At 38.7% G+C, this 17,374-nt stretch overlaps 1 protein-coding gene across 1 annotated transcript in view; it reads right to left on the reverse strand.

Moving 5' to 3' along the window:
* The window catches only part of LOC109096428 (rab GTPase-binding effector protein 1-like), a 37,295-nt gene that overhangs the window by 10,334 nt on the left and 9,587 nt on the right, over positions 1-17,374 (reverse strand). Inside the window, 7 exon segments of the mRNA XM_042724930.1 lie at positions 9,082-9,262; positions 9,264-9,541; positions 10,544-10,654; positions 11,468-11,646; positions 16,152-16,287; positions 16,739-16,858; positions 17,012-17,172. Of these exon segments, the coding sequence (XP_042580864.1) occupies positions 9,082-9,262; positions 9,264-9,541; positions 10,544-10,654; positions 11,468-11,646; positions 16,152-16,287; positions 16,739-16,858; positions 17,012-17,172 (1,166 nt within the window).

Consider the following 17,374-nt stretch of genomic DNA (forward strand, 5'->3'; position numbering starts at 1 on the left):
AAATGGACATTAGTGGAAATGATGGCAACTTATAGTTCAGTGAGTCAGATGTTGAATCAGTAACCTCTGACTGATTTAGTGATTCAGTGAGGGATTCATTACACTGATTTGAAAAGAACTGGCTATGGTTTCACTGTAAGTTTCTGATTTACTAAAAAGAACCAGCTCGAAAGATTCATTTGTTTGGTAACTGAATTACCAACATACTGGTTGCATTGTGTTTCTGATTCCCTAAAAAGATAGGCTCAGAAGAGTCATTTGTTCATGGAATTGGACAATGGTTGTACTGTAGGCTTCTAATGGCTATATAAAAGCATATGTGGTAGATCATACATTAAAAAAGCCATACTGCACACAGTATAAATACCATGTAGTTAAAAAATATTGCAAGCAAAATGATAATATGGCATTCCAAATATATATAGTTCAGTCATGAAACTCTAGATGGCACAGGCTGACTGGTTTTTAACGTAGCTGATGATATTCAGAGAGTTAAACGACTTGGCACAAGCTGATTGGTTCATGCTGCATATGCAGCCAATGAGCTTACTGCCTTGCATTTATATGGCTGGCTAGTGTTCACTTGAGATTCCTGCAGCGCGTTTTTTCTCTGAAACTCAAAAGCTAGATAAGTAAGCGGTCTTCACCCTGATTTCAGTGCATTATTGCGTTCGTCAGATGTACATTTTCAAACTAGAAAACATAAAAGTTGTAAAACTATGCGCAGGTTATTCGCACGAGGAGTAATTACTGAGCACGTCTTGTTCATATAACAGCAGTAGCATTAGCAGCAGCAGCAAGCAGTTTTCCTAGTTCATGTATGTGAGAATACAACACCAAGCGTTGTAGATTTTAGAACAGTTAAAGGGATACTCCACCCCAAAATGAAAATTTTGTCATTAATCACTTACCCCCATGTCCTTCCAAACCCGTAAAAGCTCTGTTCTCTGTTATCTTAAATCACCACAAGGATCCGCATCCTTGTGGCGCGGATGATACAGAAGAGCATACACAGCATACGGTGATATGGAGAGACACAGAGGAGACTGCTGACAAAGGAATTATTGAATAAAGTCGTTATTTTTGTTTTCTTCGCTTACAAAAAGTGTTCCCGTTGCTTCATATATACCAGATTGCACGTCTGATGGCAGACGGAGTATTCTGACGACGACTTTCATACCTTTTATGGACCTTGACACTGTTACTTATTTGGCAGTCTATGGGACAGTCTCAAGCCTCCAGGTTTTCATCCAAATTACCTTAAATTGTGTTCCGAAGACAAACGGAGCTTTTACGGTTTTGGAATGACATGGGGGTAAGTAATTAATGACAAAATTTTCATTTTGCGGTGGAGTATCCCTTTAAGTGATTTGGGGATTACCTTATTTGCCCGAAATCTCCAATGCTTTGAATATATTCTGTGGGCATTAATTTCTACATTAACCATGAATGGATCGCTTTCCAATGCACAAATCACTAGCCGCACTGCAGAGGGAGCGTTCATTCTTAAAGGGGCCACATCTATATTTCCCTTGTTACCTTGGTTCAGTGATAGTGAAGATTACTGCAACATTCGGATGACGGGTTCAAAATTTGACATAAACCACATGAAAGCATGGATCCATCCTGCCTTGTATCACCGACTCAGACTGATGGTGGTGAAATGGTGTGAGGGATATTTTCTTGGCACACTGTACCAATTTAATATAATACCAATTAAGCATTGTTTAAATGCCACAGCCTGCCTGAGTATTGTTGCAGACCATGTCCATCTCTTTATGACCACAATGTAACCATCTTGTTATGGCTACTTCCAGCAGGATAACGGCATGTCACAAAGCATCAAATCATATCAAGCTGGTTTCTTGAACATCACAATGAGCGTGTTTACATGCACACCAGTAAGCTGATAACAAATATCAGATTATTAAAATAACCAGTTTTCCCCGTGTACATGCACATCAGTAACCTGACAACGCAAGTAAGCTGCATTTACATGACTTCATTAATTAATCAGGTTATGACGTCAAAATATAATCCTTTGCGTATCTGACTCCGAGTATTCCATGCATTTGTCAGTTGTGATGTTAAAGGGGTCATTTGATGCGATTTCAAGTTTTCCTTTCTCTTTGGAGTGTTACAAGATCTTGGTGCATAAAGAAGATCTGTAAAGTTGCAAAGACTAAAGTCTCAAACCCAAAGAGATATTCTTTATAAAAGTTAAGAGTCAACCACACCCCCCTAAAAAGGCTCGTTCTAACATGCCCCCACATGTCTACGTCACTGTGTGGGAAGATCTGCATAATGCCACCCATTTGTTCACGCAAAAAGGATTTTGTAAAGGATTTGCCACTGATGATTCAAATGTGAGTTTTGAGCAGTGTAGGGGGGCGCGAGGACTGGACTTGAGAACCGCTGGTGTAGAGTAGCACTTGTTGTTTGTCGTTTCTCCGATTACAAATGCAGACATGTTTTTGTTTACATGGCGCAATGCAACTCAATGCATAAAAACACAGTAGAAGTCATTATAATCCGTAATTAAAGCTGCAAGCAGCGATGAACGGGCCCTCGCACCCGGGCTCACCGCCAGCGGGTGGCTTTTGTAAAACAGCGAACGGTGAGATATATGTGTTTAATGTGGTAAATATAAGAGAAATATGTCAAAGTCATTTATATGTGCCAATCTTCCAGCTGCCAGCTGGTGGCGCTATGATTATAACTGGATTTCAGCATGTACATTTCTTCAGTCCAGCACTTTTATCAAGCATATGAAATTTAGTGCAGATTGAACATGGAATGTTTGAGTTAGTATAAGGCATGAGGTGTCTTATTGACAACAGGTGGCGCTATGATTATAACTGAATATTGGCCTTTAGATATCTTCAGGCCATGACTCTTTCCAAATATTTGAAGTTTGGTGTAGATTGGACATTGCATAGTTAGTGTAAAATAAGCCATTTTCTGTTGTCAGCAGGTGGCGCTATGATTATAGTGGAATAATGACCTTCAGATGTGTTCAGGCCAAGACTCTTTTCGAACATGTGAAGTTTGGGGAAGATCGGACATCTTATTCCTGAGTTACAACAAATTCTATTCCCATGGCGAGACATCAAACTTTGTCACGGCACCATGGCCACACCCTTTAATGAAACCTCAAGATGTTCACAATTTAACATCGCAAAGGCCTTTACATTAGACTGACCAAAAAAAATTATAAAATGTCATAAAATATCTAGGAGTAGTTTGTTACGGCGTAAAACATGTCACTTCCTGTTGCCAGCAGGTGGCGCTATAGCGATATCTGAATATTGGCATGTAGATATATTCAGGTCAGGAGTCTTCTCAAACATGTGAAGTTTGGGGCAGATTGGACATTATATGTCTGAGTTATAGCAACTTCTTTTCTCATGGCGAAACATCGAAATTTGTAAGGCCCGCCACAGACACGCCCTTAAACGAAACCTCAAGATCTTCGCAATTTAACATCGCAAAGGCCTTTATATTACACAGACAAAGTTTGGTGTTGATCTGAATAAATCTCTAGGAGGAGTTCGTTAAAGTACAACCCCTGAAAATGGCAAAAACGACACAAATTTTGCAGAGAAAATTCAAAATAACTGACTTCCTGTTGGGATTTGAATTTCGTACCAAGAGACTTTTTTGTAGGTATTGGTGTGTTACATGTGTGTACCGATTTTTGGTACATGTACGTGAAACGTAGCTCGAGGCGTACTCTGTTGAAAATGTATAGGTGGCGCTATCGAGACATTTTGCCACACCCAATGGAATATTGGCCTTCAGATTTGTTCAGGCCAGGACTCTTATCGAACATGTGAAGTTTGGGCAAGATCGGACATTTTATGCCTGAGTTACAATAACTTTTATTCCCATGGCGAGACATCGAACTTTGTGACGGCGCCATGGACACGCCCTTTAACGAAAACTCAAGATCTTCACAATTTAACATCACACAGGCCTTTAGATTAGACTGACTGAAAAAAAAAAATTTATGTCATAAAATTTCTCGGGGTAGTTTGTTACAGCGTAAAATATGTCACTTCTTGTTGCCAGTAGGTGGCGCTATGACTTTAACTGAATATAGGCATATCAATCTGTTCAGGTCAGGAGTCTTATCAAACTTGAGAAGTTTGTGGCAGATTGGACATTGTATGTCTGAGTTATAGCAACTTCATTTTTCATGGCGAATCATCGAAATTCGTCAGGCCGCCACGGACACGCCCGTCAACGAAAACTCAAGATCTTCGCAATTTAACATCGCAAAGGCCTTTAGATTAGGCATACCAAATTTGGTGTTGATCTGAATAAATCTCTAGGAGGAGTTCGTTAAAATACAAGGCATGCAAATGACAAAAATGATGCAAAATTTGCTCATAAAATTAAAAATAACCGACTTCCTGTTGGGTTTCGGATATTGCTCCAAGAGTATTTTTTGTAGGTACTGATGCTTTACATATGTGTGCCAATTTTCGTGCATGTACGTGAAACACAGCTCGAGGGCTGTTGATTTTTTTTACGATAGGTGGCGCTGTCGAGCCATTTTGCCACACCCTCTTCTGAAACCTATATCAGACGTAAATTTTCACCAGGTCTGACGCGTGTGCAAAGTTTCAGGACTTTTCGAGCATGTTTAGGCCCTCAAAAATGCGATTCATTTTGGAGAAGAAGAAGAAGAAGAAGAAGAAGAAGAAGAAGAAGAAGAAGAATAATAATAATAATAATAATAATAATAAACAAAGCAGATACAAGAGGGTCCTCACACCATCGGTGCTCGGGCCCTAATTATGTCCCCACTGGATACAACAAATGGCTTGTTTGTAATGGGTTTTATTATTATTGTCTTGTCTCGCCTGTGTTCTGACCGGGACACGCTTCACAGTATGGTGAGGGGCTTAACATTTCCATCACACGCTTGAGGCATTCGGCCAATCACAACGCACTGGATAGCTGGCCAATCAGAGCACACCTTGCTTTTCAGAACGACGAGCTTTGTAAAAAAACGACGCATTTCAGAAAGGCGGGACATAGAGGAGAAACACTAATGTACAGTATGTGGACATTAACACTTAGAAATAAAGTTAACACTTTAGTATAGCGACCAATTCTCACTATTAACTAGTTGCTCATTAGCATGCCTATTATTAACATATTGGTCATATTGGTTTATTAGTGACCATATTCTACATCCCTAATCCTACCCAATACCTAAACTTAATTACCTTACTAACCATTATCAAGCAGCAAATTATGAGTTTTGAGGCATAGTCGTAGTTAATGGTTTGTTAATAGCGAGAACTGGATCTTAAAATAAATTGTGACTGGAATAAACAAAAACGCTCCCTAAAAAGCATCTACTATCTGACCTCTTGCTGCAGCAGATTCCACTCGCTCTCGCTGACCAGTCGGTAGCCAGACGGAGGCAGGTAAGCCGTATCAGCAGTATGAGAGATGCTGGACAGGAGTGATGCTGTTTCCTCCTGCTCTGGGGTCATGGCCTTAATGGCCTTCTCCTGGTCTTAGTGAGGAGAAAGTGTCCTGGCTGGAGGGATGATATGGAGGAGGTGTCCATGCTGTCAAAGCCCCCACAGTCTGCCCCCACTAGAGGACCAAAGTCTGACTCGTCCAGCTGGCTGGCTGACTTGGCCTTGTTGTTGTGTCCGCCGAGCCCATGAGGCTGTAGGGCCCCTCCTGAAGAACCCAGGCTGTCGGTGGACTGCACTCTCCGAAGCCCATCCTATAAGGGTCAGAGCCGTCCGGACGGCCCGGGGTGTCCTGCCCCAGAGAGTGTAAAGAGCTGTGGATGCTCTGGCTGAGGTGGGACTGAGATCAAAATTAGAAAGAGAAAACAAGATGCTTAACATTTATAGTAACATTACAGTCAACATTGTAGAGTTTAAGTTTAACTGAAATTCTACTTACAACCCAAAATGATGAAGTTATTTTTATAACACTACACAAACAATATTTCAGCAAAGCACCCAGGTATAATTTCTGTCCATTGATAAAAATGTATGGTATAACGTGGAATGTAGTGAAATTCGGCAAAATATGGTTGACTAAAAGTAATTATTGCAATTATTGTAATCAAATTATTGCACTTTATGTATTTAGCTTTTAAAAACTAATAATAAAACAAAATAATAAAGTGTGATAATACGATTATTTAAAATAAAAAGGGATTAATAAATAAAAATACAATTAATTCATAAAACTTAAAATTAAAATGCTAATATGGAGGGTTTTTTTAAATTAATTTTCATCATTTTCTAAACTTTAAATTAGCAAGCTTTTATTTAGTCGGGTTGCCGGCAATAAGTATGTGCGCTGCCAGGTTTAGCTCTGCTGACTGAAGCGTGTCAGTGAATGATATGTGAAATGTCACAGTTTTTGCATTGTGCTTTCAAATGGTACATTTCTTCAGTCCAGCACTTTTTATCAAGCATATGAAAATTAGTGCAGATTGAACATGGAATGTTTGAGTTAGTATAAGGCATGAGGTGTCTTATTGACAACAGGTGGCGCTATGATTATAACTGAATATTGGCCTTTAGATATCTTCAGGCCATGACTCTTTCCAAATATTTGAAGTTTGGTGTAGATTGGACATTGCATAGTTAGTGTAAAATAAGCCATTTTCTGTTGTCAGCAGGTGGCGCTATGATTATAGTGGAATAATGACCTTCAGATGTGTTCAGGCCAAGACTCTTTTCGAACATGTGAAGTTTGGGGAAGATCGGACATCTTATGCCTGAGTTACAACAAATTCTATTCCCATGGCGAGACATCAAACTTTGTCACGGCGCCATGGCCACAACCCTTTAATGAAAACTCAAGATGTTCACAATTTAACATCGCAAAGGCCTTTACATTAGACTGACCAAAAAAAAATTATAAAATGTCATAAAATATCTAGGAGTAGTTTGTTACGGCGTAAAACATGTAACTTCCTGTTGCCAGCAGGTGGCGCTATAGCGATATCTGAATATTGGCATGTAGATATATTCAGGTCAGGAGTCTTCTCAAAACATGTGAAGTTTGAGGCTGATTGGACATTGTATGTCTGAGTTATAGCAACTTCTCTTCCCATGGCGAAACATCGAAATTTGTAAGGCCGCCACAGACACGCCCTTAAACGAAACCTCAAGATCTTCGCAATTTAACATCGCAAAGGCCTTTATATTACACAGACAAAGTTTGGTGTTGATCTGAATAAATCTCTAGGAGGAGTTCGTTAAAGTACAACCCCTGAAAATGGCAAAAACGACACAAATTTTGCAGAGAAAATTCAAAATAAACTGACTTCCTGTTGGGATTAGAATTTCGTACCAAGAGACTTTTTTGTAGGTATTGGTGTGTTACATGTGTGTACCGATTTTTGTACATGTACGTGAAAACGTAGCTCGAGGCGTACTCTGTTGAAAATGTATAGGTGGCGCTATCGAGACATTTTGCCACACACCAATGGAATATTGGCCTTCAGATTTGTTCAGGCCAGGACTCTTATCGAACATGTGAAGTTTGGGCAAGATCGGACATTTTATGCCTAAGTTACAATAACTTTTATTCCCATGGCGAGGCATCGAACTTTGTGACGGCGCCATGGACACGCCCTTTAACGAAAACTCAAGATCTTCACAATTTAACATCGCACAGGCCTTTAGAATAGAGTGACTGAAAAAAAAAAAATTTATGTCATAAAATTTCTCGGGGTAGTTTGTTACAGTGTAAAATATGTCACTTCCTGTTGCCAGTAGGTGGCGCTATGACTTTAACTGAATATAGGCATATCAATCTGTTCAGGTCAGGAGTCTTATCAAACTTGAGAAGTTTGTGGCAGATTGGACATTGTATGTCTGAGTTATAGCAACTTCATTTTTCATGGCGAATCATCGAAATTCGTCAGGCCGCCACGGACACGCCCGTCAACGAAAACTCAAGATCTTCGCAATTTAACATCGCAAAGGCCTTTAGATTAGGCATATAACCAAATTTGGTGTTGATCTGAATAAATCTCTAGGAGGAGTTCGTTAAAATACAAGGCATGCAAATGACAAAAATGATGCAAAATTTGCTCATAAAATGAAAAATAACCGACTTCCTGTTGGGTTTCGGATATTGCTCCAAGAGTCTTTTTTGTAGGTACTGATGCTTTACATATGTGTGCCAATTTTTGTGCATGTACGTGAAACACAGCTCGAGGGCTGTTGATTTTTTTACGATAGGTGGCGCTGTCGAGCCATTTTGCCACACCCTCTTCTGAAACCTATATCAGACGTAAATTTTCACCAGGTCTGACGCGTGTGCAAAGTTTCAGGACTTTTCGAGCATGTTTAGGCCCTCAAAAATGCGATTCATTTTGGAGAAGAAGAAGAAAGAAGAAGAAGAAGAAGAAGAAGGAGAAGAAGAAGAATAATAATAATAAAATAAAAAAACAAAGCAGATACAAGAGGGTCCTCACACCATCGGTGCTCGGGCCCTAATTATGTCCCCACTGGATACAACAAATGGCTTGTTTGTAATGGGTTTTATTATTATTGTCTTATCTCGCCTGTGTTCTGACCGGGACAACGCATCACAGTATGGTGAGGGGCGTAACATTTCCATCACACGCTTGAGGCATTCGGCCAATCACAACACACTGGATAGCTGGCCAATCAGAGCACACCTTGCTTTTCAGAACGATGAGCTTTGTAAAAAAACAACGCGTTTCAGAAAGGCGGGGCACAGAGGAGAAACAATGAACAGTATGTGGACATTAACACTTAGAAATAAAGTTAACACTTTAGTATAGCGACCAATTCTCACTATTAACTAGTTGCTCATTAGCATGCCTATTATTAACATATTGGTCATATTGGGTTTATTAGTGACCATATTCTACATCCCTAATCCTACCCAATACCTAAACTTAATTACCTTACTAACCATTATCAAGCAGCAAATTATGAGTTTTGAGGCATAGTCGTAGTTAATGGTTTGTTGCAATAGCGAGAACTGGATCTTAAAATAAATTGTGACTGGAATAAACAAAAACGCTCCCTAAAAAAGCATCTACTATCTGACCTCTTGCTGCAGCAGATTCCACTCGCTCTCGCTGACCAGTCGGTAGCCAGATGGAGGCAGGTAAGCCGTATCAGCAGTATGAGAGATGCTGGACAGGAGTGATGCTGTTTCCTCCTGCTCTGGGGTCATGGCCTTAATGGCCTTCTCCTGGTCCTTAGTGAGGAGAAAGTGTCCTGGGCTGGAGGGATGATATGGAGGAGGTGTCCATGCTGTCAAAGCCCCCACAGTCTGCCCCCACTAGAGGACCAAAGTCTGACTCGTCCAGCTGGCTGGCTGACTTGGCCTTGTTGTTGTGTCCGCCAAGCCCATGAGGCTGTAGGGCCCCTCCTGAAGAACCCAGGCTGTCGGTGGACTGCACTCTCCGAAGCCCATCCTTATAAGGGTCAGAGCCGTCCGGACGGCCCGGGGTGTCTGCGTCCAGAGAGTGTAAAGAGCTGTGGATGCTCTGGCTGAGGTGGGACTGAGATCAAAATTAGAAAGAGAAAACAAGATGTTTAACATTTAAAGTAACATTACAGTCAACATTGTAGAGTTTAAGTTTAACTGAAATTCTACTTACAACCCAAAATGATGAAGTTATTTTTAACACTACACAAACAATATTTCAGCACAGCACTCAGGTATAATTTCTGTCCATTGATAAAAATGTATGGTATAACGTGGAATGTAGTGAAATTTGGCAAAATATGGTTGACTAAATAAAAGTAATTATTGCAATTATTGTAATCAAATTATTGCACTTTATGTATTTAGCTTTTAAAAAATAATAATAAAACAAAATTATAAAGTGTGATAATATTATCATTTAAAATATAAAGGGATTAATAAATAAAAATACAATTAATTCATAAAACTTCAAATTAAAATGCTAATATGGAGGTTTTTTTTTTTTTAATTAATTTTCATCATTTTCTAAACTTTAAATTAGCAAGCTTTTATTTAGTCGGGTTGCCGGCAAGTAAGTATGTGCGCTGCCAGGTTTAGCTCTGCTGACTGAAGCGTGTCAGTGAATGATATGTGAAATGTCACAGTTTTGCATTGTGCTTTCAAATGACGGTGGATAGCCTAGATTTATGCTTTCAGTTAGAATAGAAATCTTATACAGTATTACAGTTTGTTGATCTAAAATGGTAATTTGGCTTTAACAGCTGTCAACCATGTCGGAATGCAAATGAGCAGTCTGAACTTATTTACACAGCCCACTTCTTTATTTTGGTCATGGGTGCAAAACTGCGGACCACTTATGTGCATGCATATATATATATATTTTTTTTTTAACAATAAACCTCTGTTGTGCTGCACTTTGTTTGCCAAAAAATAAAAAGGAAGTATTACATTTTAATAACATTCCAACGATTAAATTCTTATTGTTTAATGCCTTTGATTGCAACCATTTTTGATAATAATTTATATTAAATCATAAATCCAGAAAAAAAAAAAAACAGAATTTCTGTAAAAATACCTCTTCTATGGAGAGTCCGAGCAGAGAGTCCTCCACTGCTTCTGTATGCTCTGTCCCATCATCCTCACTGGCCTCTTTAGCCTGGCTCAATCTTTCCTTCTCATCCTCTTCCTGACCAAATATTTTCATAAATTTACCAGATGTCATAGTACTCTGCATATATGCATATTATATATATATATATATATATATATATATGCATATTATATATATATATATATATATATACACACACATACACATATATATACATACATATATACACATACATACATACATATATATAAAAAACCTTGCTACGTGTATTGCATTAGGCTAACTGAGACTTGTCTTTCGTTGATTTTAAATAAGCTTCCATTGTCTTAATTTGTTAGTCGCTTTGGACAAAAGCATCTGCTAAATGACTAAATGTAAATGTATAGAACTGTTTTAGACCTTACTCTGAAGTAGGAGCTAATTTAGTTCACCCAAACAGAGTTCCTAGAACTAAATAAGTTCCTAGTTCCTGTGGTGCTAACACGGCAAAAGTGGGTACTTCCGCCAATAGTTCTAGGAACTAAGTAATACTTCCTCTAGTGCGAAATTCATCTAATACTTTTAGACATACTCCACATGTTGTGTGCAAAATGTTTATGGGTAATACATACTGAAAAATTAAACGTATTTAAAAAATGGTTTATGTCGAGTAAGTCTGAGCAGCTCCACCCAAAGAGAAGTCCTGCTCCACATTGTTGTGTGTTAAACAAAAATATTCTGACTGGCAAAAGGTTTTTTGAGCTTTCAGTAGGACCAGAAAAAAATTACTTGACACTAAAAGCTTGCTGCTTCATGTCTGGTTAGGACACAGTGCAACCAAACAGATCTCTTATACCTACTGAACAGCCTCAATTGAGAATTGCTTTTTTCATTGAACAACAGAAGTACCTGGTCCCTCTTCTTCATCTCCTCCACCTGCCGCAGCTGCTCGGAGGACAAAACGCTCTCAATGCGCTGCATGTCTCGCATCAGCAGCCGCTGTGACTCCAGGAACTGATCGTTGGCACGTTGCCAAGTGTGTTTCAGCTGATTGTGCTGTTGCCGCTCCAACTCCAGCAGATGAACCACTGGAAGACAAACCATAATTCAAACTGGACGCCAATCAACTGAAATCAACTATGTACAGGAAATGGGATATAAAGCCCTCAAGCCTACCACGGCTCTACAGTATGAGCATGACACTCACAATAATTTGGTAACACTATACAATAAGGTTCCATTTGTAAAAAGTTAACTACATGAGTTAAAATTACAATGAAAAATATTTCTAAAGCATTTATTACTCTTAGTTATTGTTCATTCCAACATTTCCTAATACATTATCAAAATGAAAAGTTTTATCTATTAATGTTAGTTAATAGACCTGATCTAACATGGACTAACAATGAACAGTTGTATTTTTATTAACTAACGTTAACAAAGATTAATAAATACTGTTAGTTAATGCATTAAATACAGTTAACACATGGAACCTTATTGTAAAGTGTTACCAATTATTTTGGTGCACATGTGCGAGTGACATCTGATCATAACGTATGATGATGAAACACCATCAGCACAATCTAATGCATCTAACCTTACAGCAAATATTACATTTGGATTGCGTTTATTACCGTATAAGTAAACAAAAAAGCATGTAAAAGTTTGCTACTGTGTTTGGAACGTTCACACAGGATACATTTGTTCTCCTTTGTGAGCAACTGGCACCATGAATGCTGAGTTTTAAAGACGGTCTCAAGTTAAAAATAGTTTAACTCTTGAAACACGCCTTGAGAACTTGTGTTCTGTTTCTGAACACAAAAACACATCCTGCACACATTTCCTTATATGACATTAAGGTATAGTGTAGTGCAAACTATAATGCTTGTCAATAACTAAATTAAAAGTCAAACGTTTTGGATCATTAAGATTAATGTGAAAGGAAAGGAAAGGAAAGGAAAGGAAAGGAAAGGAAAGGAAAGGAAAGGAAAGGAAAGGAAAGGAAAGGAAAGGAAAGGAAAGGAAAGGAAAGGAAAGGAAAGGAAAGCCTTTATTCTCACTTCTTATCGTCTTAATGCATCCTTGCTGAACACAAGTATTAACTTCTTTATATTATAAAACATTACTAAATCCAAACTAACCATAAACAATAGAAGAAAAAGAAGGCACCCCAGTAGTTAGATGTTGCAACTTGGACACCTCACCTCTCCAAGATACCTTGGAGGACCTATCTGAGAGGTAAGATTCAAACCACTGGCGAGATGCCATTTTCCAATAGGGTTGACAGTAGAATCTGGCGGTTCACCGTATCAAAAGCAGTGGACAGATCCAGCAAGATAAGTATAGAAGATTTGGAAGCCTATAATTACTATAACAAGGTAGGTCTGTGTATTGCCAAGAATCTGGCGATATGATACGTATCAAGATACAGGGGTTGTGATACGATATGTTGCGATACATTGCGATACTGTCAGCAAGGCGATATATTGGGATATTTCTTATTTTAGAAATAGGATATATTTTTAGGAAAGCTGTCATTAAGAACACAATTCAATTCAAGTTTATTTGTATAGCGCTTTTTACAATACAAATCGTTGCAAAGCAACTTTACAGAAAATTACGTTTCTACAATATTTAGTGATCACTTATCAGTGGTGACTGTCAATTTATGTACATATGGCAGAAATGTACAGAAAAATCAATTAAAGACGTAATCAAACAGACGATGAACACTATTAACAGCAATTATATTATATGATGCAATCAAACTTATACCAAAATTTGGTAGTTCTGTGTTGTAAGAACACACCACCACATGCAAACCTTAGCAATAAGTAAATAAAAATTATTTAACCAGAACACAGTGGGATCTGCATTTGCAATAATCAGTCCCTGTAACATTCAATGTTATTGAACCAATTTTTTAAAATCCTTTTTTAAATCCTTTAGTTAAATGTATAATACGTATAAAATGTATTTTATAAAAAGACCATATATATATAGAGAAAGCTGCAGCCGCGCCATGACCCTACCGCCCACCTCGACCCACCCCACGCGAACCCCTCTTCACACGGGACGCAGCGGGACCGAGACAGCACCCTCTCCATGGTCCAGCGGTGAATGTTACTAGAGATCGACCGATATGGGTTTTTCTATAGCCGATGCCGATGTTTAGAGGTCAGGGTTAGCTGATGGCCGATATGTGCTGCCGATTTTTAGGGCCGATATCTTTAAGTTTTCCCCCTCATTTGCATGCTAAAATGTCACACTAATAATAAGTGGATGCACAACATTTATAAACTTATCATTTATTGAGCACTGACTTGAACCATCTCTCGAATCTTAAGTTTGTGCACTGCACGGTATTACAAATAAAAAAAAAATATCTAAAGTTAACCAAACAAATCAATAAACTGACAAAGTATTAAATATATAAAATAGGTAATATATATATATAAAAGTCAATCATTTACATAAAAGTTTTAGAGCATTTATCAAGCAGAATTTTTCAAGTTTGTTGGAACATAAATGTAAACTTAAATATACATTTAAATAAAAGAAATAAAATTTTATAAATAAAAATCAATTAAACTGAAAAATATAAAAAATTATATATATAAAAAATAAAATAATAGTAGTGCTGCAAACACACTAGCAACCAGCAACATTTGTGTTTGGTATAAATGACACAGAACATCTAAAGTGCATTCTAACTTCAAACTTACATCGCAGTCTGTTCATTTTTAAGATTAAGTACAGTCAACCAAACATATAAAAGGTTACACTGGTCAGTTTAAATAGACCGCAGTATACCGGTCCACTCTGCTGTTATGCCAAGGACGTTTTTGCTCATGTGAAGAGGATGGTCTTTTCTGTCTAGTTTACATTAAAATTTTTTTTTTTAAATATTATAGTTTAACATTCAGATACATTGCGAATATGGAAACGTTTGGATATGTGCAGAACGAGACGTGAGCAACAACCTCCAAATACATCTAGCCAAACTCGCGCGCGCTCGTCCTCGTCTGCACGCACACACCCACTGTCACGATCTAATGCACTGTAAATGCAGGATTTTTTAAAACAAATATGCCTACAGGAACGCAAAAATTCAAAATCGAACATTTTTAAGAACAGGATCAAATAAAGTACTGGTCATTAATACTCGCATAAAATGTTTAATGTGAAAAAAGCGGTTCACTGACTGCGCAGCACAGCCACATGCGCCACAGTTATGTTTGGGATAATTTTATTTTTAATACTATAGTGTCATTTGAAAACATTGCAATTGTGTTTTAAAATACAACAACGAGCACCACGAAACCATTTAAAGAGGCGCATTCAGCGGTCTCCTTGACGGGAAACAGTCAACAAAGTAAAATTATCTCAAATGTACAGCGCGCTCCCTTCATTTTATCAAATGATCATAATCACATATTAATTTTACAGTCCTGCTACTAGCATTTTATTCAGACTAAAACCCCTTTCATTCGGGTGAGAAAGTTTTTCCGTGTGGCTTTTGCACATAATAATAATACCGCTGCAGACGCATTTTGCAGCATTAAGCTTATTCATTGATTGTTAATTTAAACCGACGATCGATCATGGAAATTATCAAATATCGACATCCCTAAATGCAAATGAGTTGGATGGAAACCTGGCTATTGTCTGCATTAAACCATGCTTCCGAACAAATGTCCTTCACCGTTCTGGACTGCTCCAGGACAACTGTCTCTCCGAGCACGGTGCTGTCTGTGAGCGGGGCGGAGTAACGGAGCCGTCAATCACGCTGCAGTGTTTGTGAGAGCTGCCACCTTCTCCACCCCATTTACAGAGTGAAATTCTCTGACTACCTTTATCTCCCAGGACTGTTGTTTAATCTTCCAAAAGTTTTGGCTCAGGGTCCTTCACATGCGGCAGCAGCACTTTCCACCGCACCAATAACACGGGGCTGCCCGCCGACGTGCCTGAATTTAAATCAGCGCTACTAAACACGGATATCGGCCGATGCCGATATATAAAAAAATGACAAATATCGGCCCGATATATCGGTCGACCTCTAGATGTTACCACAAAAGCCCAAATGGCGGCACACCTCAGCTTTGTACACCGAACCAGGAACAGGGACAATTCTTTCATTCTCCATTACTAGCAGCGAATAGCGATATTAATGCTAACATTAGTGGCGTGCCCTAATGCTAGTATTTCCTGTTACTCTCACTGTCGTTAAGAGATGAAGACTGCCATCTAGCGGTCGGGATGTAAATTCAAAATGAAACAACTCCCATGAATCTTGTGTTTTTTTTTTTATTTTTTATAAATATCGATATTCCGTTTTTGAGAATCTATACAGTATCGCCAAACAAAATATTGCGATACTCACGCTTACTGATATTTTCTTACACCCCTATAAATAGGTAATAACTAGGTACTAACCCTGAACCTAAACCTAACCCAACCCTATGTAGTTACATTATATAACCAGTACTTTAAAAAACAAAAAGGAAAATTACATACAGTGTTTAAAAAAAAAACTCCCAGTGCTCTATTAAACTAAAACTTCTATAAACGTTTGCGAATTGTCGTCACATACCTTCATGCAGTTCCTTCCGAAGTTTCTCTGCGTCTTCTTGAAGGACAGATTTCTGGGTGTTGAGGACGGCAACATACATCTCCAAGTCTGTACGGCATGATTTCTCAGCCTCCAGGACATGATTAAGCTCCTTCACCTGGGAATTAACCAAGCACGTACAAACTTTGTTTTCCATGATTAAAAGTAGAAGCACCCATAAACAGAGGCCTTCACACAACCTTTACACCACAGAGTCAAACGCTGACTTAAAATGAACATTTTATGTTTCAAAATAAACTGGCAGACTCATCTACAATCTTTCGACTTTACGACTGAGATGGCTGCTGGATCACTGACTTCTACTAAGTTTTACAAGACTCAACTGATTTATGACTCATTCCTAAGGCCAAAGCATTACAACAGTCATAATCACAACTAACGGCTGTAATGTTACACATATTCACCATTCAATCCCTTGGCCAGGTGTGAATTTGTCTATTCAAGAGATTATGATAACCACAAGGATGGAACTAAATGAGTCACATCTAATAATATATCTGAACAAAACCGCCTGGCTCTCAGTTCCACTTTTTTGATGCACGTCTAACCTTTGCCGCTTCGAGTTCCTTAACTCGATCTTCTGAGCTTGAGAGTTTGGCCTTCAGTGCTGCAATCTCACTCTCCATTGGCATCACCACCGAGCGTAGCTTCTCTGCGTCCTCCTGAGCCTAGATTAATACAAACCCAAGCTCTCTAAACACACCCAGTACTAACACACTGGCTTTGAGTCACGATTCTGAGAAAATGGCTCTTTCATATCTTTTTCACAGTTCACGGAAGTAAAATTCTAAAAAGTAGTCAAATCAAAAAGCAAATCTGACCTTCTTCATCTCGTTCTCTAAGTTCTCCTCCTCCTGTCCCTCAGAGAGACGTCGGCGGAGCTCAGCCATCTCTCGCTCCATCCCGTCGCGGTATTGTGCCCACTGAGCGCGCTCCTGCTCCAGCTTCTGCTGGAACTGCAACTTAACTTCCCGCTCTGCATCTGAACACACACGTCAAGATAAAGATTTACACATCAAATGGGAAGCCTCAGAAACACATTTTACATTCACGGAATGTAGAAATCTTGCTAATCCTTCCTTGTCCAAATAGGGTTTATTTATGACGCTTACGATTTAACAAGGCTTATGCTGAATCTGGACTCGGAAGACGCACTGCAGATTTCTGTCTCTACACATCATGTG

The sequence above is a fragment of the Cyprinus carpio genome, chromosome B5, assembly GCF_018340385.1.
Source record: "Cyprinus carpio isolate SPL01 chromosome B5, ASM1834038v1, whole genome shotgun sequence".
In the NCBI taxonomy this organism is placed as follows: domain Eukaryota; kingdom Metazoa; phylum Chordata; class Actinopteri; order Cypriniformes; family Cyprinidae; genus Cyprinus; species Cyprinus carpio.